Raw genomic sequence first — 21,747 nt, 5'->3', positions numbered from 1 at the left:
GCAAATTACTTTTTGCTGATTGGAGATTCTTATGTAAAAAAGAATGGAGAACACAATGGTGCTGTCAGAATGGAAATCTAAATGTACTCATTCTAAAAAAATCCGTTTTAAGTTTTTAAATGCAAACATAAAATACTTGGCATCACTGGACAAAAACAATACATTCATATTTAGATTCCTTGTCTGTTTTTCTCTCAAAAACACTTCATTGTGCTAATTATAGGTTTACAAGCTCCAAAGATATTTATATAAGAAAGCAGTGCTTTCTTGAAAATCACACAACATAGAAAATGCTCCCCTGGACCAAGGGGTGCTCCGATCGGCACAAACATTTGGATTCATAATAGTTCAACCAAAATAAACACCTCCTCCAAATTTGGTCCAAATCGGAAGATGTCAATTTCACTTGCGTATCTTTTTTTCTCGGTCACTTGGCGCGGAATGACCCATATATTTCTAACAAGGTTGGTAAGATACTGTAGTAGCAGGAACACCTAGATTACAATGAAATGTAGTTTAATTTGAATTTAGATCAAATAAAAAGATTTAAAAAAAGAACAGTTGGACAAATCCCAACCGGTAGAGCATTTCGCATTTCAATTGAATTGAACGTCAACTTGAATCACCAGCCGGCAAATGAGTTGACCCCCGATCGTGGTCGACGACACACACCACACGCAAAACAAATCTGCGCAGTGAAAACCTTTATTGCGCAATATTGCATCAGATTTTTCCCTAGTAATTCGATATTTATAAATCATAGCAACTCAAATTGATTCGACGTAGATGACGCAAATTCCAGAATAAGTTTTGAGGATGAAAAAAACAACCATTTCAACTTCAGGCAATGATTTATTGGAGCTAAACTAAAACACTTCAAGGAATCCCTGCTTCACATATAATATCAGTTTGAGTAAAATGTGTTTACACTTAATTATCACCACTCTTGTATGACACTGCTCCATTCTCGGCATCACTTCAGACGTAAAACCAAATAAAAATCACTCATGTATGAATATGTATGGGTTCATTATCACTAAACACGAATTGACACGCCAGCCGAATCGTAGTATGTTTAGATTAATCTCACAGAATCCGTTGACTCAGCAGCAACGGTAAGTGATCTGGTGTTCAGCTGCCGCCTCTTCCACAGGTACCCTACCGCAATAAGCGAGACCAACCCAACCACCGACAGAATGTACACCAACACCTGGAAGGTGATGAATAACGGTGATGCTGCCTTTACCGGCTCACTGGCAGCCATTTTCGGAATAGCCGTGTCTGCATTGTACTCCAAAACATGATGATTTGAAGCTGAATCGTTGGGCTTGGCCGTTGCTTGCTCCGTAGTGGCGAATGTCGTAGTTGATGGAATAGTCGTTGTTGGGGCTGGCGTTGTTGTGGTCTTTGGACTTGTTGTGGTCGTTGTGGTCGTTGTGGTGGAAGAGGTCGTTGTGTATTCCTTGGGATACGACGCTCTGATTTCATCTTCCACATCAATTGGTTGTTCCACGTAGTCATCGTAACTATAATCGTCGACCAGTTTCTCCGAGCACATGCTGATGTAGTCATCGCGGAACAAAAAATGAGACGAAAACCCATGAACGTCCGGACTTAGCTGGAGCCGTCTCATTCGCAGGATGTTGGTCTCAAAATATGTATTGTTCCATCCATTTTTGCAGATTTCGAGCACCCGCAGACGTGGCAGGTATTCTCTTGCCTCAATGTAGTTGAAGCTCGGAATCTGATTACCAACGTAACTCAACACTTGAAGCGAGTCTAGCGATCCGAAAATTTTGAAATCTGCTACTGTGAGATTGTTGTACGATAGATCCAGTATCTTCAGCATTTTCAAATTGGCGAACGTGTCCTCAGTGAGATTGATATACGTGGACTGAAGCATCAGTTCTTCGAGAGCGGTTAGCGAGCTAAACACCGTATTCGATTCCAGGTCATTGCTGCCCAGAGACAAACTAGTCAAATTAGACACCTTGGTGATGTTGCTGATGTCACGAATTTTGTTGTTTAAAAGCGACAGCTTACTCAAATTATTACCAGCCACCGTGAGAGTTTTGATTTCGTTATTACTCGCATACATTGTACTACAGTGTTCGTTAATTGTCAAGTGCTCCAGGCTGTTATTGTTCAACACAACAACCGCTGCCTTTAGAAATTTGAAATCGAACACCTTCAACTTGTTTTCTAGCAGTTCCAACTTGGTAAGATCGTCCAATCCGATGAACACTTCGGGGTCGATTGATTCTATTTTATTGTTATTCAGTGAAATGACCTTCAAGGAACGATTATTCTGGAATAATTTCCGTGGCAAGGAAGTGATTTCACCATGCGCCAAAATCAACATTTCCAGTTGTCGCAAATTCGCAAAAGCATTCTCACCAATCCTGTTCAAAGGATTTGCCGAGATCATCAGATCCTTTAGATTATCCGCTCCCTTGAAAGTGTAGTCATCCAAGCTAGTTAAACCGTTTCCTCTGATTAACAACTTTAACAGGTTTCCTGCCCCACTGAACGTACCCGAGTCGAGTTTTTCGAGCTGACCTTGGAAAATTTCCAACGATGTCATGTTTGGGAACTTGTTGAACGCATCAGGTGACAGCTTTGTATCCATCAGCTTGATAATGGAGATATCATGCGCCTGCGCTCGAAAAGTCGAACAGAAACTCTCAGCATTTTTGAAGAAGTCCGTATTTGGATGGATCAACACGCAGCTGCTCGGCGAACACATGCAGAGATAGGCTTCTGTCGATTTTGCACCGAACAGTGCCATCAACACCACCACCAGAATCCTGAAAAAAAAGTGAAACCACATACGTGTTAGTGTGTCTGACTCAGAACTCCTTAGTCCAGATCAAGCAGGTATGGAAAAATCCACCGACGAACAAATGTATCAACATTATCAAAAACCTACCATGTGCGAGCGATTCGTAACATTTTCCAAATTACAACCTTCTCCGACAGCTTCAAGATTCAAACTGATTAAGCTCGACTTTTCTCGAGCAAGTAAATAGAAAAATCATTATCTCCAAGAGGTTCACTATATGTTATAAATACTTCTGGCAATGCATCTTGCCTGAAAACCGAATGTGTGTTCATCTTACATTATCAGTTATACAAGGCAATGTATGCCTACAACATGAACAACGACGATCCTAGGATTCGGTTCTGCGCCGCCGAAGAGGGATGGATGATCCAATTCAGTTAGCAATAACAAACCATTTCATTCTTTCATTCGTCATCATTAACTGATAAGATAAAGAAGTTTCTATGAACAGCAGTTGCAAACAAATTTATGCTAACTTCAATATCGGTAAACGGTGAATTATCTACCGAACTGTATGAATGCCAAGCAGTTATTGAGGATTGTACGGTAATCAAAACTCAGCTTAATTCTTAACTTAGGGTTCGAGGCATGTGACAAAACAAAAAATATACGCTTTTATTTCAAATTTTGCGCTAGAAATAATCCCTCAGGATTTGCAGTAGAAATGGTGTACTATCTATAAAATATAATTAAAAAATAAAAAATAAACGCAAGCTGCGGCCAATGTTTACTAATCATGAACACTATTTTTTTTTAGCGTTCATTATTAGTAAACATTGCGCGCAGCTTGTGTTACGTTTTCTGGAATGAGTGAACTTAAATCCATCGGTGCTCTCGTCTATGAAGCTATTGTAATTCAAACGATTCATTCATTTTTCTCTTACACAGTGCAAAATGGACAAACCATATAGAAACAATATGATATGGCATGGATTTCGTATTTTAGTTCTATCCAGTTCAGTTAGCAACTACGCATTAGAGCAGTTCAAAATATCAATTCTCCTTTACGAAGCTCAATCGATTCTAAATCAGGCCCTGATCATTATCCCAAGATTTCCTATAGGAACAGATAGCAATCCATAAATCATTATTGATGAATCTACGCGAAACTGCACCAGAGCATGCGACACCTTAGTTTGAAATTCAAAATCACAAAAGTGATGATGTACTATAAAATATTCCATACGATTTGACAGCTAGCAAAACGTCATTATCATTTTCACATCATTTCCATCTGCTGGCCGACCGTAACGTGTAGATTCATCAATAGCGAAAGACTAGGTCGCCCATAGTAATTCCCATATAAAGTTCAAACGACCAGTTCAGTATGAGATCGCAACCAAATGAGCTCAAATTTTGGGAGAATGATCAGGACCTGGTTTAGAATCGATTGAGCTTGGTGGAGCAAAATCGATATTTTGAACCACCCTACTACGCATCCAAAGCTACACAGTGTGACTGTTTTTCAGTGCATTCGCTTCGTTACTGTGCACTATACGGTTTGATTGTTTTCATACGTCGTTTCCGTTTTTGCGGTGTAGCTGTAGTGACACCAATAAGCGCGATTCTATACCCGAGAAAGTCGAGAAATTTTCCATTCCGAAAAATTGCAACCCCGAAACGGGAATCGAACCCAGTCACCTCTACAATTATTTTGCATTATAGCTGCGTCATTACCGACGGAGGTCTGTGGAATAGTTCTAGCGACGTTTATCAATACCTAAAGCCCCACGTTGCCGAAAGCATTTCCAAGTGATGATGTGTTATAATGCAACTCTTATTTTCCCTACTCTCATCATGAACAGTGTCATCATGACCAGCGTAATCACGCGGATAGCCAACAGAGTCACAAATCATTTCATTTCATACAGTTAGCAAGACTCGGTGCTGACGAACTCTCTCATTCCATTCTTTTCTAACCCTAAGGGTACGGCCAGGGTAGACGCGATTCGAAAGGAATCTTATTATTTATTATTATTTCTCGCGTGAGTCGCATCGCGTCGCGTCTACCCTGGCCGCCACCTAAGGCTAAGTACCTAAGCATCATTCATTTAATCCCACTCTCACTGTCCCTCGTATAGCTTCGTGCTAAGATCCGAGACTCGACATTTCACGAAGATCTGGGCTTTTTGCGTTCTTCTCTCCAAGACCAGGGCTGGCAAATGTTATTTTCAATGAAGGATCTCACGCGATATTTACAGAGATAACGGAACTTTTGAACTTCGTTACATTCAAGTATTCTCTTCAAATTGGTCGTCGGGCCGTGAAACCTTGGAAGGATTCAAATGTTTTGCCAGGTATCTTACTGAGAAGCAACATATTTTTATTTACTTACGATACCAAAACTGAACGTCTGTTGACTTGAAAGGTCTGCCCAGTGGTGAATCCCTGGATCAGATCAAAGATGAATTGACAAAATTACTTGAAGTTGAACCAGTCCAAGTAATCAAGATGAAAATGAAATCGCGTCCTGACGATTCACGCAATGGAATTTCTAATAATTTTTATTTAGTTCACTTCAAGTCTAGTAAACTAAACAACCTTAAGCCTTTAGAAAACACTTCAGAAAAACTGGAGGAAATTTTCAAAACCTTACCCAGTGCCGTAAGTGCCAGGGATGGGGTCACGGAACAAAAAATGACTACATACCTGCTAAATGCATGAATTGTGCTGATTCCTGTCACGTAAAGGACGATTGTCCAGTGAAAGAAGATCCTAAAAAAAGTGAATGTGCAACTTGTGGTGAAAACCATAAATCCATTTTTAGGAATGATCGCAAAGTGATCCTACAAGCTCGTTCTAAGTGACAGATAGGTAACGCTCCACGTTCCCGACCAAGTACTAATTCCTCAGCTGTTAACGGCCAGAGAGGAACATTCCTACCCGTAGATACAAACCGCTAACAAGCTTCAAATTCTTCATCTATACCTGCTGCTAACAATATTCAGCAAGTAAATGGAGTTACCTATGTTCTGCAACCTTGGATTTAAATTCATAATGAAGTCCTTTATCCATCTCGTTGTTAGCCTTTTTACCTCTGCGATGTGTTCCTTAAACCTTGTTTCCAAAGTCCTTTTCGTCTGAGCAATGTAAATTTTATTGCAATCTGGACAAGAGATTTTGTAGACTCCGGCTTTCCCTAAGACATTTATTGAATCTTTAGTTGATCCTAACAGTGACTTCAGCTGATTTATCCTACTGCTGAATACTAAATCTAGGCCAAAACTTCTAAACTTTGAAATCAATGGTTTGGTAATGTTTTTGTCGAAATTCACCGCTACCCGTTTAAAACCCTCAGTTACTGGTGTAAGAGTTGTCGAAATACACCTAAAATGATCCCTTGTTCTTTTATCGATTACTGCTTGAATTGTTTTTTTCTTGATACCCATTAAGTCTAGCGATTTCAAAAATGTGAGCTATTTCCTTTGATTTCCCTGTATCGATAAGAGGAAGAGTTTGCATCCTGTGAACCATGTGGTGAAAAGCGGCCATTTTGTGTTGATGGGAATGGTTTGAAGTGCTTGGTATTACCACAGACAAACAGACATAACACTCGTAAGTTGTTCATCGAACAAGCATTTAACGAACAATTTAAAAGCATCGTAGTTGGTAGTACCGCCACCTGTGGCGCGCATAGTCAATTCCCTTGCGTTTGACGTTTACACACTACCGCCATCTGTTCAACGTAGTGCCCGCCACTGTGTACTCAATAGATGGCGGTAATGTTTTAGTGACGATGTTTTACAGTGAGAAATATTCAATGTGTTATGTCTGTTTGTCTGTGGTATTACTCTCTTTGTGTTTGTTGATTTCCTATAGATTTCGAAATTGAACGAAGACGTTTCCCTGATGATGAGAAGATCTAAGAAGGGGAGTTTGCCGTCTCTCTCTTCTTCGTGAGTAAATTTGATGTCCTTATGGTCTCCAAAGTTTTTGATAAATCTTCCCTTTTGACAATGCTAAAGATGTCATCCACGTACCTATACCAACATTTGGGCAACAAATTCCTATCCTCCACAGTATTTTCTAGGTCTACTCACATAAAAATGGAGAAAGCGGATTGCCCATAGGAGCGCCTTTAGTTTGTTTATAGAAATTTCATCTGAAAATGAAATAATTTTCCTCCATACAAAGACGAGTAAGCTTGACCGAACTTTGTTTTTCCAAGTAGAATCCTCACGTTGCTTCAGAAGCCAGTCCTCTAAAAGGCTGATGGCTTCCTTTACTGGTACACTCGGAAAAAGTGCTGTGACATCGAATGAAACCATGACTTCATCTTCCCGAATCTCTCCTGATGCCTGAAGCTGACTTGCGAATTCCTGTGTGCTGTTAACTGAGCGAGTGGAAAAGGGTTTAGGCATATTTTGAAATTCCTTTACTAGCCATTTGGCAAGCTTATGAGTGGGGGATCCTTCAGCCGAGATAATCTCCCTCATTTCGTTTCCTGGTTTGTGAATCTTTGGTAAACCTTTGATCCTAGGTAGAATAGGGTTTGAAACTTTCAATTGATTCGTACTGTTGCCAATGCACTCTTTCAACGTTTTATCCACATGTTTAACTATAGATGGTTAATGGATAGATAGTTTAACAATCCTCAACTGTCTGTATGGGCCATTAGTAATTTTTTCCGTCATCCGATTGTCATAGTCCTCTTTGTCCAAAATCAATACTGCATTACCTTTGTCCGCTTTTGTATAGAATACCGGCTTTGTTTTTAGTTCTTTGAGAATTCGAATTTCCTCTTTTTCGGTTTTACTAAGTGAATGTCCCTTTCCGTTTTGTATTGTCTCTGAAATAATATTCCTGGCAGTCTCGTGTAATTGAATAGGAAGTGTGTGAGTGATTGCAGTCTCCATGTCAACGATGGTCTCTTCCACGTCAGGTTTTGAGGAGATCGCATATCCTAATCCCTTGTTGAGAAGTGTCAATTGTTCTTCTGAGAACTGCTGCGTCGAGGCTGCTCAACTGGAGTTGCTCTTCTAGACATAGAAAAAGCATTCGACAGTGGCATGAAGGTTTGATTGCAAAATTGAAAAAGTTTGATTTTCCACTCGATATTGTGAAATTAGTAAGCGAACCAGTCGATGGCTGAAAGCCTTGTTAATAAAGAGAAAAAAAAAGTTAAATTAGTTCTAAATCATTTATCTCACAGAATTCTGCAAGTAACTTATTAAAATTCTAAATCTGAACGAGTACCTGTTAAAGCTGGAGTTCCTCAGGATAGCATTCTTGGGCCTATATTGTAAAATATTTTCACTTCGGACCTTCCTGATTTGCCTCAGTATTGCCACAAAGCTTTGTTCGCCGATGACACAGGCATTTCTGCTAAAGGAAGAAGTCTTCGTGTTATTTGCAGCAGACTGCAGAAAAGTTTAGATATTTTCTCTTCTTATTTACAAAAATTGAAGATTCCAAAACTCAACTTATAGTATTTCCACATAAGCTTAGAGCTTTCTTTTTGAAACCTTGTAGTAGTCACATAGTCACTTTGAACGAAGTTCCAATTTCTCGGTCTAGTCTAGTGAAATATCTTGGATTAGTACTTGACCAAAAATTAACTTTTAAAGATAGCATTCAAGCCAAATGCAATAAATATATCTAATATTTGTATCCTCTAATAAATAGGAAATACAAATCCTGCCTGAAGAATAATCATCAAATATTTAAACAAGGTTTTAGACCAACCATGTTTTATGCTGCGCCAAATATCGTCTAGTTTTTTTTAACTAGTTCGTTTATTTGAAAGGCTCAATCGCGTTAGCTTTACGGAGCCGATAGTTCATTGTTCTTTGTTTGTATCAAAAGTTCACTTGATTCTATGTCTAGTAGGAGTTGGGCCAAATACTCGCGGCTTACTCGAGGTTAGCAAGGTACATTGTCGAAGGATAGGATCAGGGGAGGAGTTTGGGGGTAAGGTTTCGTTGTCTCATCAGAGCGTTGTCGCCAGTATGAATGGTAGTGCGGTTCTAGTTTCGTCTGGAGTTCGACCGGCTATGGTGACCAGTGGGCGACGATGAGACTCATCGAGACGGGGGGACAAGACAAACAAAAACTATTAAAGAGAGACAAAAGACAAAGGAATTAAATTCTTATACTAGACATTTGAAGAAACTCATAAACCAACTGCATATAGCATATATCGCGAGTTCCCAACACGTCTCTGATAGGAACATAGGGTTCTCTTCCTTAGGCCTCGAGGGTATTCAAAAGTCGCTCTCTGGCGGCGTCATTATCCGTACATTGCCAAACTGCGTGATCGATGTCATCGTAACCGTTTCCACACCGACAGATGTTGCTGTCCACGAGGTTTATTCTATTGAGATGAGCATTTAGCGAGTAGTGGTTGGACATAAGTCTACTCATCACGCGAATGAAGTCACGACTTAAGTCCAAGCCTTTAAACCACGCTCTCGAAGAAACATTAGAAATAATTGAATGTAACCACCGTCCAAGATTTCCATTGTCCCAATCGGTTTGCCAACTCGAAAGGGTACTCTGACGCACTAAATGGTAAAATTCATCGTGTGAAATTTACCTGTCATAAAATTCGCCTTCCTGCGCGCCCACCTTTGCGAGAGGGTCCGCCTTCTCATTGCCTGGGATTGAGCAATGTGAGGGGACCCATACAAAGGTAATCATATATGATCTTTCGACCAGTACACTCATCTGCTCCCTTGCCTTTGAAAGGAAATAAGATGAGTGCCCTACCTAGTTTCATCGACCGAATAGCCTCGATCGAACTGAGACTATCCGAGAAGATGAAGTAATGGTCTGCGGGCATGTTGGAAATCATCCCCAATGCGAAGTTGATTGCTGCCAGCTCAGCAACAAAAACGGAACAAGGTTCCTGGAGTTTGCGGAAGGCGCAAGAGTTTTCATTGAAGACACCGAAGCCAGTGGATCCACTGAGACGAGACCCGTCTGTAAAATATCTGTTCACGCAATTGACGTGTTGGTACTTTTCAGTAAAGTTAAGAGGGAATCCCATGAGTTGCTTGTTTCATAGTCAGATCATATTCAATTGAGGAACTGCGATTGGTGAAGTGAGCACGGTCTGGAGTGTAACAAGGAAGACACATATCTGACGATATGTAGTGGTGGTAGATTCTCATAAATCGAGTTATATAGTGTTCAGCCCAAGAATTTCTTCAAAATTTTCAATTATAAATGTGTTTGTAGCTCCGCATTTGATTAGTATTCTGAGAGAAAGCTCCCAGAAACGGTTCTGGAGGGGTGTTACTCCTGCCAGAACCTCGAGACTCGTGGTATGCGTTGAGTGCATACAGCCGAGAGCAATACGCAGACAACGATATTGAATTCGTTCCAATTTTATTAGGTGACATTTTTTTTGCCGAGAGAAAGCAGAAAGAGCCGTAGTCTAGAACAGAGAGAATAGTTGTTTTATAAAGCGTTATGAGGTCTCCCGGATGAGAACCCCACCATGTGCCGCAAATTGAACGGAGAAAGTTGATCCTCTGCTGACATTTTTGCTTCAAATACGTAATATGGGTATTCCAAGTGCACTTTGAATCAAACCAGACCCCAAGGTACTTGAAAGACAATGATTGAGTAATGTTTCTGCCCAAAAGATTAAGCTGCATTTGGCCTGTGTTGTCGAACCCACCGTGCCATCGAACGGCAACCCTGAACAACTTCGAGGTGAGTCCCGGGAGCTCCTGACACGGAGTGACAGCTGTCAGTCGGTGGACAAAGGGCAGCAGAGAAAGAACAAGGAAAAAATACAACGTAACAAGAAAGCGGAGATTGATTTCTAAAGTGGATATAATTAATTAGTAATCAAGTTATTTTAAAGTCTCGGCCAGTGAAATTTGAACAGTAAGGCAGTTCTAAAGTATCGTAGGTGATTCAATGTTACTCGTGGAACGGGAACGATAGACGGACAACTTGCTGGAGTTGATTATTGTTCGATCGCGTAGCAAGAAGAATTGTATGTAAGTTAATTGAATTGAATAGAACAAGAATTATGTTGTGAAACAATTTATAGCTTGAATTGGAAGATTGATGCTGTGAAGATCGGAGAGAATTGGATGAAAGTGTAAGCTAGAATGTAAGACACATTTGTTTATAAAGTCATAAAAATCATGCTAATTATTACTATGATTGAATATATTTCAGCTTTAAAGCTGCCAACGCATAAAAAGCTGCTGAAAGGACTAGTTTGTTTTCTCCTGCATCCGATTCACGAGATTCCCAACAGACTGGGTACCGCTTTCGAGTAAACACTACCAGTTCAGTTTTCTGCGGCGAGAATTCGATCCCTAGATTCCTAGCCCAAGACGACAAGTTATCTAAGGAACTTTGCAATGGTCCTTGCAAGTCCACGGCATGTGGACCTCTTACGGAAACCACACCGTCATCTGCAAGTTGTCTAAGCGTGCATTGTTCTGCCAAACAGTTGTCGATATCTTTGACATAAAAGTTATAAAGAAGAGGGCTGAGACATGAGCCTTGGGGCAGGCCCATGTAGCTAATTCTGGAAGTTGTCAGTTGTCCAAGGGAAAAGTTCATTTGCTTTTCTGACAACAAATTGTACAAGAAATTATTTAAAATTCCAGAAAGTCCACATCTGTGCAGATTGTCTGACAGAATTTCAATGGAAACTGAATCAAAAGCCCCCTTAATGTCCAAGAATACTGAAGCCAATTGCTCCTTGTGTGCAAAGGCCAGTTGAATATCTGTGGAAAGCAGCGCTAGACAATCGTTTGTTCCTTTGCTCTTGCGGAACCCAAACTGTGTATTTGATAGCAAGTTATTTGATTCGACCCAGTGATTGAGTCTCCGAAGGATCATTTTCTCCAACAATTGCCTAATGCACGAAAGCATAGCAATCGGACGGTATGAGTTATGGTCAGACGCTGGTTTGCCAGGTTTTTGAATGGCTATTACTTTGACCTGTCTCCATTCAGGCGGTATAATGTTATTTTCTAGTAAGGAATTGAATAAGTCTAGCAAGCAAGCGTCTTTTAGCGATGTCTGGGAGATTTTTACAGAAGATTGAATTCAATCATATCGCTTCCCGGTGAGGAGTTGTTTGATGAAAGAAGAGCCATAGAGAATTCCAGTATTATGAATAGTCTATCCAGAGAGCTGCCGCTCGGAGACGCTTCTCGAAGAAAGTGTTGTGCTGGAACTGAGTCCGGACAGACCTTTTTAGCGAAATCGAATATCCATCGGTTGGAGTATTCTTCACTCTCATTAGAAGATGAGCGGTTACGCATGTTGCGAGCCACCCTTCACAAGGTGTTCATTGAGGTTTCTCGTGAGAGTCCCTCGACGAAATTGTGCCAATAACCGCGTTTTTTTTGCTTTGATTAATTGTTTTAGCTTTGTCTCAAGCTTTGAATATTCCTCGAAGTATGTGGAGGTTTTGTGTCTACGAAAAGCTTTGAAAGCATCAGATTTTTGTACATACAATTTTGTGCATTCTTCGTCCCATCCAGGTGTGGCTGGTCTCCTTTTGAAGGGCACACTTGGAACTTTTATTTTTTGTGCTTCCAGTGAACTTTTGTAAATCAAATCGGTGAGGAATCGATATTCTTCCAATGGTGGAAGCGTATCTATTGATTCGGCCCCGATTGTCACCACCGTTGCATATTTCTGCCAATCTATGTTCCTTGTAAGATCAAATGGAACACGAGATGGTTCTGCAGAGTGAGGGGCACACTTAATTGAAATGATGATTGGTAAGTGATCGCTACCATGGGGATCGTTGATAACCTTCCACAGACAATCCAATGATAGCGATCTTGAACACAAAGATAGGTCGAGTCGGCTTTCTCGACCGGAGGTTTTGCTATACGTGTCGCTTCATCAGTAGTCAAGTTGAAATCGTGTCGCTTCACTAATAGTCAAGTTGAAATCGTCGCATAAATCGTAAAAAATAGTCGCTCTATTTTCATCGTATAGATCGCCCCACCCAGTACCATGGGAGTTCATATCACCCAGAATTAATACTGGGGATGGAAGAATCGAAACTAGATTCCAGAGTTGACTACGACTAATGGAGGTTCTTGGTGGAACATAAACTGAAGCTATGCAAAGGTCTTTGTTCTTCACATTTATTTGGCAAGCGACGATTTCGACGCCTGATAGAGCAGGAAGGGAAATTTTGTAGAAAGGGTAGCACTTTTTGATCCCTAAAAGTACTCCACCATAAGAATCGTCTCTATCCAGGCGTATAATGTTAAAATCGTGGAAGTTGAGTTCTTTATCGGAAGAAAGCCATGTTTCACAGAGAGCAAATATATCACATTCAGAATTTTGAAGTAAAAATTTGAACGAGTCTAGATTAGGCACTAGACTACGGCAGTTCCACTGTAGCACAGTGATCATATCTTCAACCTCGTTCGACGAATTATCCATCGAAAGATATGATTGATGCAAGGAGGGGCCATGAAACAGTCAATTGCATAAGATATGATTATAATGTTGGAAGCAAGGCAGAAACTAAGCTTCTAAGAGGGTTTCGTATGTTGAACATATTTAATATGAATTCCTCAATGTCCGAAAAAGCTAGCAAACCTCGTTCGGACTTGGATTTCTTTTGAGAAGTTTGAGAAGCAGCTTTATTATTTTTATTATCTTTTTTGGGCAATGGTGGAAAATTCCTGCTGCATCCAGGGATTGGTTCAGCAGGAGCCTTCGGTTTCGGGTTTTCATCCCCATCACCCTGGGAATTTGCCAATCTTCTGGAGGTGACTTTAGTTTTCTTACGGCGCACTTTCGGGAAGGGGCATTTTCTTTTTGTGAATCCGTCCATTTTTGAAGGTGCGTGTACCACCGTAGAATCACCTTCATCGGATAAGTCAGAGTTCGATTATTCAGCTGACAAAATCGAAAATTGGTTTGCCTCTTGGACGGCTGATGCAGCCTTCACCATTTGAGCATAAGTCTGCTTGGAGCGTCCTGAGATTGAACGCTGCACTTTATCGGAGTGCTGCTTGTACATCGGGCACTCCTGCAAAGGGTGAGGATTCTCGCCACAGTAAGCGCATTTTACTGATTCTTTGTGGCAAGAATCCTCTTTGTGGTTTTCACCACATTTGCCACAACGAGTTTTGTTGCCGCAATGGCTGGCCGAGTGTCCCAGCCTTTTGCAGTTGGTACAATTATATACCCTCTGTACAAACAACCGCACCGGAAAAAAAGCACTATCAACTTTGACAAAGTTTGGGAGAACTGAACCAGCGAAAGTCACCCGAAACGAGTCTGAATGCTGATAAACTTTCTTGCCATCTTGTAAAGACACTGAATGCAGTTGCCTAACATCCAGTATCTTTACAAGCTCGCTTGTGACTTTTCTGTTTTTAAAACAACCCGAGGCACGTTTCAAGTCCTCGACAGACAGACTCGCGTCGGAGACCACGCCTTCTATCTCCACATCTCGATAAAGGATGTAGATGTTGTACTCAACACTAAACAACTCGTGTAAACAACAGTTTGTTGAATCTCTCCTTATGTACCAAGATTCTCGGATACTTACGCAGCAAGTCTCTCGAAATGTCGAGAGTTTTCAAAGGTTTATTTTTAGGCCGAAAAAAGACAACCCATGGTCCTTTCGAAAGTGGTTTGTAATACCTGGTTCGCGCAACGTTGGCATAGGGAGATGCCATAAGTGTTGGGCAAAAACGGTGCGCAACCGCTTAAGAATGAAAAAATAAAAACCTTCTCCAATTGATTAATTTTAATTACTATTAGTTAAATTTTTTGCAAGGCGTACAAGCAAATTAAAGAGAAAAAAAAATCGAGAAAAAAACTTATATCTAGTTGCAACAAGTTGTCTCACTATGAACCATACTCCCTTACCAGGGGTGAGAGACAGAGCCACGCGCCACGAGGCAAAACAAAACTACAATACTCGATGAACATTTCAAATGGTCCTATCTGCTTTGATCGATTCTCTTCATCGACTTTCTCTTTTCATAACCACTGCTATGCAAACAGATTTCGCGCTAATTCTACCACATAGTTTGATAAAGGAGGTTCTTATCTAGCGTCCAAAACGTCAAATACAACAGGGAAAGGTTTTGCAGCTGAGTTATTGACGAAAGAGAAAGTCGATGAAGAGAATCGATCAAAGCAGATAGGACCATTTGAAATGTTCATCGAGAATAGTCCTCTCCAGGCGGGTTCGTATTGGAAGATTGCCGTAAAAGCTCGACGCAGATGTCGCCACTGCATGATGATGATAATGTTGACAGACTGCATATAAAATTCGTGAAAATTAGCGTTAAATCATAATTTTCATCAAGCCTGCGTAAAATCCTTCCAATATAACATTCGAATTGAAGAAGAAAACGTTTTTACGATCAGACTGATGTGCATCTTTGACTTTTCCAGTTGAACTTTCATAAGATATATTCATTTCATTTCGCGGCTCCATCAATGCTGCATCGTAAATATGATGTAAACAGAAGTAAATTGCTCAATTACTCAAAATAAAGATGATTTGTCATCTTGTTATCACTTTGAAGACCATCTAGCACCATTTTATAGTATGGTGCGTGTTGAGTAAAGCAAGTTCCGTTGCGTTTTCCGTCGAAAATTTTGAGTATCAATATGTTTGCTTAGAAAAGGCCAAAATGAACATTTATTGAATATTAGCGTCCTATACAACCAATTCTCCATTACTACCAGCATGATACAACCTTTCCTAAGTAAATTAACTTAATTTCCAATTTCATCTTAGTGGAAATCGCACATATTCACCGTTTTCCGAAAAATGCAGCTGCGTAGGAGGTAACCTCTCGCTGTGGGTGCAAACTTGTTATGCATTATTTTCCATGAAAACCTCTCCGATCCATACCGAAATAATAACAATTAGTTTTCAAACACGTTTTCTTACACTATTCAAGCAAAAGTTTCCACAGGAAATTATTAGTTTTTCTTTATGGACCGATTTGCCCCAAAAATCGTCTGTTTTACTTGGAAAATTTGTTATTATCCTCCTTCTAGTAGTTCTCACTTCGAAATGTAGGAGGCGAAAGCTTGGAAAAGTTTCACTGCACGACGCCAATTGGTGCTCGGATTTCTCCCCTATACCACAGAGAACAGACATGGAGGCTCGAACAATTTTTTTTTAAAAACTTGTGTAAAGATTCCTATTTGACTTAAGCGCCACTAACGGCGACTTCCCCACTTAAAAACCCTATCTGACAACCGGATGGCGCTGGCGTTGCACAAATTACACTAGACACTAAGTGCTAGTAGCGCCAAGTGGCAATTTTCAACAGAAAATTTATCGATACTAGCGCCAAATTGGTCGAAAGTGGAAAATTTATAGAGAAAATCAGGAGATGCTAACCAGTGCTGAGATTTGTCATTGTCATTGACAGACTTTCGCACGATATTGACAAAATTGTTTTTCACATAGTCACTGACAGACTTGATCCTCAAAAAAACCTTCGTCAAAATCTCATTCATTTTTTCGTCAATAACAAAGATTCACCTGGTAACAAAAAGTGTAATTTCGTGCATTCTGTATCGCATTATTGTTATCCAAGCAGTGCAGGACGTAGATGCTTGTACACTTTAACGGCTCCATGTAATTGTGTTGCTCAAGCAATTTAATTTCGTTACAAATTCAGTTATTAAAAATTCTACATATGTTCGTCACTGACAGCATTGTCATTGACAATTGACATGGTTTGCCTTGACAATGACTGTTAGCTTAAATGAGTGACCAAAGTTGATTTGTCAATATCATCGTGTATTGTCGAAATTTTGCAGCACTGATGCTAACACCACGTAACGGCGACGTTCCCACTTATTTTTCACAAGTTTCTAACCGAACTTGAACGTCTGTTCTCTGTGCCTATACCTATCGTGCAACATTTTGAAACCATCATCAAACTTCTATTTTTCTCCTATTCGCCACGAGCGCTATCGTTATATCGCCAATAATCTATAAAGCTGTGAAGGATTCTCGGAAGGATTGAACGTGAGCAAGATAATTGATGAATCTACGTTACGGTCGGCCAGCAGATGGAAATGATGTGAAAATGATAATGACGTTTTGCTAGCTGTCAAATCATATGGAATATTTTTTAGTACATCATCACTTTTGTGGTTTTGGATTTCAAACCTAGGTGTCGCATGCACTGGTGCAGTTTTGCGTAGATTCATCAATATACTCCAGAAAAAAAACCTGTATCCCGGAATGCCGCATTTCACAAACGCGACATCTATTTTTCATAGTTGACAGCAAAGAAGCGTTACAATTGAAAATGGCGAATAATCCAAATTAGTAGAAAAACAATACGAATTTTAAGAAAAACATCACTTAAATTGGATCAACTCTTTGGACAAATTGGAGATCTTGAAAGTTGAAGGCACATATCATCTTGAAATGTTGCCATCATTTAAGCCTTTCAAATATAGTAGGCTGGAACGTCAACCGTCATCGGTATATCGCTCCACAACCAAATGACAACCTGAATGTCAACACAGCTGTCACTGTTCGGTCGTTCCTTTTATACTTCGTGAAACGAACGACAATAACGAGCTGACTCGCCTTCTCCGATCATTATCATCATCCCGATATTAGAATCCTATCCGTGTAATCGTCAGTACGTTCGTAGTGATTTTCGGCTATCTTTTCGTGAATTTCCAACCAAGTGAAACCGTACAGCTGGACTGACTGGGAAGGTTTTCAAAGGTAAGTGAATGTGGTTTTCTTTTCCCACTCGTAACAGTATGCTACATTTGAATATGGTTGCCAAATGGCCTACATTTCACACACTCAATGGAGTAGGACGTTCGAAGAGAAAGTTTCTTTTGGCTCACAAAAGTTATGCAATTGTGGAATTTGCGCGGAGATTTACATTTGTAAAAATGTCCGATCATCAACGTCAAAGACAAAAATCCATTCCATTGTAACATTTAAACAACGCTTTGGCAGAAAAGTAAGAGTGTTACCACTCGGATTGCATAATTTTACACAGCCACATGTGACACTGTAAGTAGATTGCTGTTGTAGAGTATTCCCCGTTCTTGGAACATTATCAATAACTATTATCTATCCCCAGTGGCACGACATTGACTTAAAAACGGAAGGGGGTAACCTTGAACTATCGAACCTTTTCAAAGCAATATTCTAAACAAACAGGATTCTGCCCACCCAAGCTCTATAAGCCATTCTCTAAACAGTCAAGGTGACGGTGGACTATCAGCCTCGATTAGAGCCAAGACTAGACTGTATACCGAGGAGTAGATATCCAATACAACCACCAGCTGTCGCCATCGCAAGCGAGCAAGATGGTGTTGGTGGTGTCACATAATTTGCCTGCTTGTGTAAAACTGGCGTGACTTATTTCATCAACTGGCGACGAGTAAGATAAAACAAAAACGACCGATCCGGTTTGATCCGGTTAGGGTGAATGCGAGGGTGAACGCTACCACCAATGACATGCAGACATTCCTTGAAATAGCATGAAAATTTACTACCTACTCTTTTCTGGTAGTGAGTTATTTGGACTGATTAATGAGCGTGTTTGCACCGTAAGTTCATGTTTGCATGGGCTTGTAAATTATGACAAAATATAGAGAGGATAGGAATTCCCAAATAAACATTAGAATTTGTTTTGAACCTGGTTCCGAGGTGAATTATAGCTAGAAACAACGATAAGTAAATGGTTCTCCGTGCTAATCGGAAAATATTTCTAGCGTTCAGAACTATGCGATTATTTTTATAGATTTTCTCTATTGTTTACTGTCCGAGAGCAACAAACCAAAATCACATTTTTTCACTTTTTGTCGAACAGTTTTGAGACGACCTTCAAACGGCAATTTTGAGAAATGAAGCAATAAATTCCAGATCTTTCAAGCTCAGCATAGAAAAGACCCTATTTTTTCGAGGTTCTAGTAGAAAAAATACCAAACTCTTGTTTCACTGCAAAATTCGAGTGCTAGCAAACGTCATTTTAAACTGCTCGAATGATGTGATCCATTCAGGCTAGTGACAAGGCCTACACGGAAACCGCAAAATACGCAAAAATGACTATAAAGGTCTCAATTTTGACTATAAAGTGTGCATATTCGGCTAAAACGGGACTACACCTCAAATGTGTGTATTTTTTTACACCTTTTATGAGTATCTGTTACTCATAAATGCATAAATTTTATTCATTTTTGTACTAGAAATTACTCATAAATGTGTAAAATTTTAGTCATTTTATGGGTAGTCCCGTTTTCTTTCAAAAATGCGTAATTTATAGTCATAAGAGTGTTTTGCGATTACCGTGTATAGACTTCTCTGACGTTTGTGAAGTGCACAAGTCAGAGAAGTCTATACAAACAGGAGCGTTTGACAGTAGGCAGGGGCAGCATGTCCCGGGCTCAAATCGTTTATTTTGCTGTGCTGGGCCCACTGTCAAGGTACAACATGTTGCCTACGCGCTTTCCACGCCTACCGAAAAAAATAAAATTCTATTACAGATTTGATGGAAAGAATGCCGAATTTGCAATGTTTCGCGAGATGAACAGATTCTACACTGATAAAATTTCAAAGTTTGTTTTTATGTGTCCCACATATGAATTTTTGCAATGTGATCAACAAATAATATCTATGTGTCGGACACACACATACACATAAAAGCCATGTGTAACCACACATACTATTCATTTGACTCATAAATGTTATGTGTGATTCTAGGTGGATTCTGTTTATGTGTGGTCACATGAAAATCATGTGGAATTTCACATGGAAATTCGTCAATAAAAATGTGTGGAATTTTATTAGTGTATAGTATGGTTGCCGGAAGGTTTTTAAAATAATTTTGTAATTTTCACCTCCTTTGCACCTATAGTTACGGTAGTGTTCCTATAAGAGTGGAGTTCATAAGAAAGCAATGCATTCCACTATTATAGGAACCAAAGTTAGCAACTACCACAACTACTGGACCAGTGTTCCTATTAATGGAGGACGCGTTTGCTAAAAAATCATTCAATTTATTCACAACTAGCTGACCCGGCAAACTTCATACTGATGATGATTTGTTTTTTCAAATTTGTTTCTGATTTTGTTTTAAAGTTTATTTCCTTCTTAACCTTTAAGAAATAGTTTCGTATGGTTTCCTGATCCTTTAACATTTTTCAAAATAACATTATTTTGAAAACCTATTTATGTTGTTGTATTCTTTAATGTTTTAATATTCAGTTTCGTAGAACAGTACAAATATGAAAGAACTGCTCATGATTAAAAGAAGGAATAATGAACAATTAAATATTTATTTCCTTTTTTTGATCGTGAGTTATACTATAGAGGTAACTCTAAGACCAGAAGGTCCCGAAGAAACGAGCTCAACTTTTTGGCTCAGCTCTGGTACTACCTTCGGTCCCAAGCTAATCGATTCATCCCTCGAAACTTAGGAAAATCCACTAACCCCTCATTTTATCTGTCAAATTTTCATAGCAAATCAAAACAAACATAGTGTAGTACTGGAATTTATACTAGAATGGGGTACGTTAGTCGATTTGCTTGGGACCAATAGGCTAGTCAAGTAATGAGCCAATTTGAAATCGTTAGTTTCGTATTGATTGTTGGTTATACGTTGCTAATAGTACGTTCAGACTACAGAGTTAAAACATGTTATAGCGCTATCTTGATGGTGGTTTCTGTGTTGCATTTATTTGACAACCGTTATAACATGTTATAACTCTCCAGTCTGTACAGCGTTTAAGTTTGATGTAAAAGTATTTATATGGAAGAGCAGCTCATGCTATAAATAATGCAAAATTACAAATTCAGAGAAATGGCATTCAGGGCAATGGATTACTCTGGGTGATGATTTTCGGATTATTCGGAATAGTATGTTTTGGGAAACTTTAATGTTGTTTTTGATAGATTTAGGAAAATTATTTTGAACTATTTTAACTTCCTTAGCTGGATCCATTAATTTCGACTCTTGGCTTTTGCATCAATAAACTTGTTTCTATGCTATGCTGTTACATACTTGCCGGGATGTGATATTTGAAAAATGAATAATACTGAATGGACCTATACTAACTCCTTGTTTTAATTGCTTAATGAAACAATGAATATCATTGTTTTCGAAAATTATACAGATTAATCATTGAAGTGCTAAATAAACGAAATTTTTGGTTTTGCCGTCTGGAGCAAATATATACAATGCAGAGCTTTTACCCACTCGTGAACATGCAACATATAACTGACCTTGCGAGAAACATGGAGATTCCAGATTCAATCCGCAAATATCCAATGACTGTCCTTGCGCTTTGTTTACAGTCATTGCGAACGCAAGGCAAACCGGAAACTTCACACGTTTGAATTCAAAAGGCAAATCGGTTGGTATCATTGCAATGCGAGGAATAAAAACGTCCTCACCCTTATACTTCCCTTTAAGAATTGTCGCTTCAATGACGTTGTTCATCAGTTTCTTTACAACCAACCTGGTACCATTGCAAAGTCGAGGTTGATTGATGTTCCGCAGCATTATTATAACCTTTATTAACGAAAAGTGGATATGTTTTGTTAGCTGTACAATTAAATGAAAAATTTAGAGGTTATTATAATTACCGATCCAATTTTCAGCTGCAAATCGTGAGGTGGCAATTCGGGTAATTCCAATGAATTAAAAAATTCAGTGGGGTAGTTCACGACATCTTCTTCGTTTGTAACAGAATCTATAGATTTGTATGAGCGTAACTGGCCAGAAATTTCGTAACGTGCTTCAGCGTTACGGCGTCGTGTGGGCTCGTTCATTTGTAGCCGCCGTTCCGCATTTTGGCTCGCATTGATGGTTCTCTGTTGGCTCGCATTACGTGTGCAACGGCCAATGTTCGCACGTTTCACTTTGGGCATCGTTGGTATACGACGGCAATGAAAATTGTGAATTTAACCTCGTAACAACCTGGAAAGACTTCAG

General features: G+C 39.6%; 2 protein-coding genes across 2 annotated transcripts in view; one reads left to right on the top strand and one right to left on the bottom strand.

Moving 5' to 3' along the window:
• Window positions 1-839: 839 nt before the first annotated feature.
• LOC135713435 (leucine-rich repeat-containing G-protein coupled receptor 4-like) lies at window positions 840-3,005 on the bottom strand. Its single transcript, XM_065236546.1, has 2 exons — window positions 2,930-3,005; window positions 840-2,807 (listed from the first exon to the last, which is right to left on the bottom strand). The coding sequence occupies exons 1-2, from the start codon at window positions 2,950-2,952 to the stop codon at window positions 1,076-1,078; spliced, it is 1,755 nt and encodes a 584-aa protein (XP_065092618.1). The 5' UTR covers window positions 2,953-3,005; the 3' UTR covers window positions 840-1,075.
• Window positions 3,006-17,360: 14,355 nt separating this feature from the next.
• Alas (5-aminolevulinate synthase) overlaps window positions 17,361-21,747 on the top strand; it is a 37,300-nt gene continuing 32,913 nt past the window's right edge. The window contains exon 1 of the mRNA XM_065236583.1: window positions 17,361-17,519. The gene's annotated coding sequence lies outside the window, so the exon portion shown is untranslated. The remainder of the gene's footprint in view (window positions 17,520-21,747) is intronic.

Source organism: Ochlerotatus camptorhynchus, unplaced genomic scaffold (assembly GCF_037179485.1).
Source record: "Ochlerotatus camptorhynchus isolate MF236.1 unplaced genomic scaffold, CSIRO-AGI_Acam_v1.1 ptg000556l, whole genome shotgun sequence".
NCBI lineage: Eukaryota > Metazoa > Arthropoda > Insecta > Diptera > Culicidae > Ochlerotatus > Ochlerotatus camptorhynchus.
The sequence above is the reverse complement of the archived record's forward strand: the minus strand, read 5'-3'. Positions and strand labels throughout refer to the sequence as shown.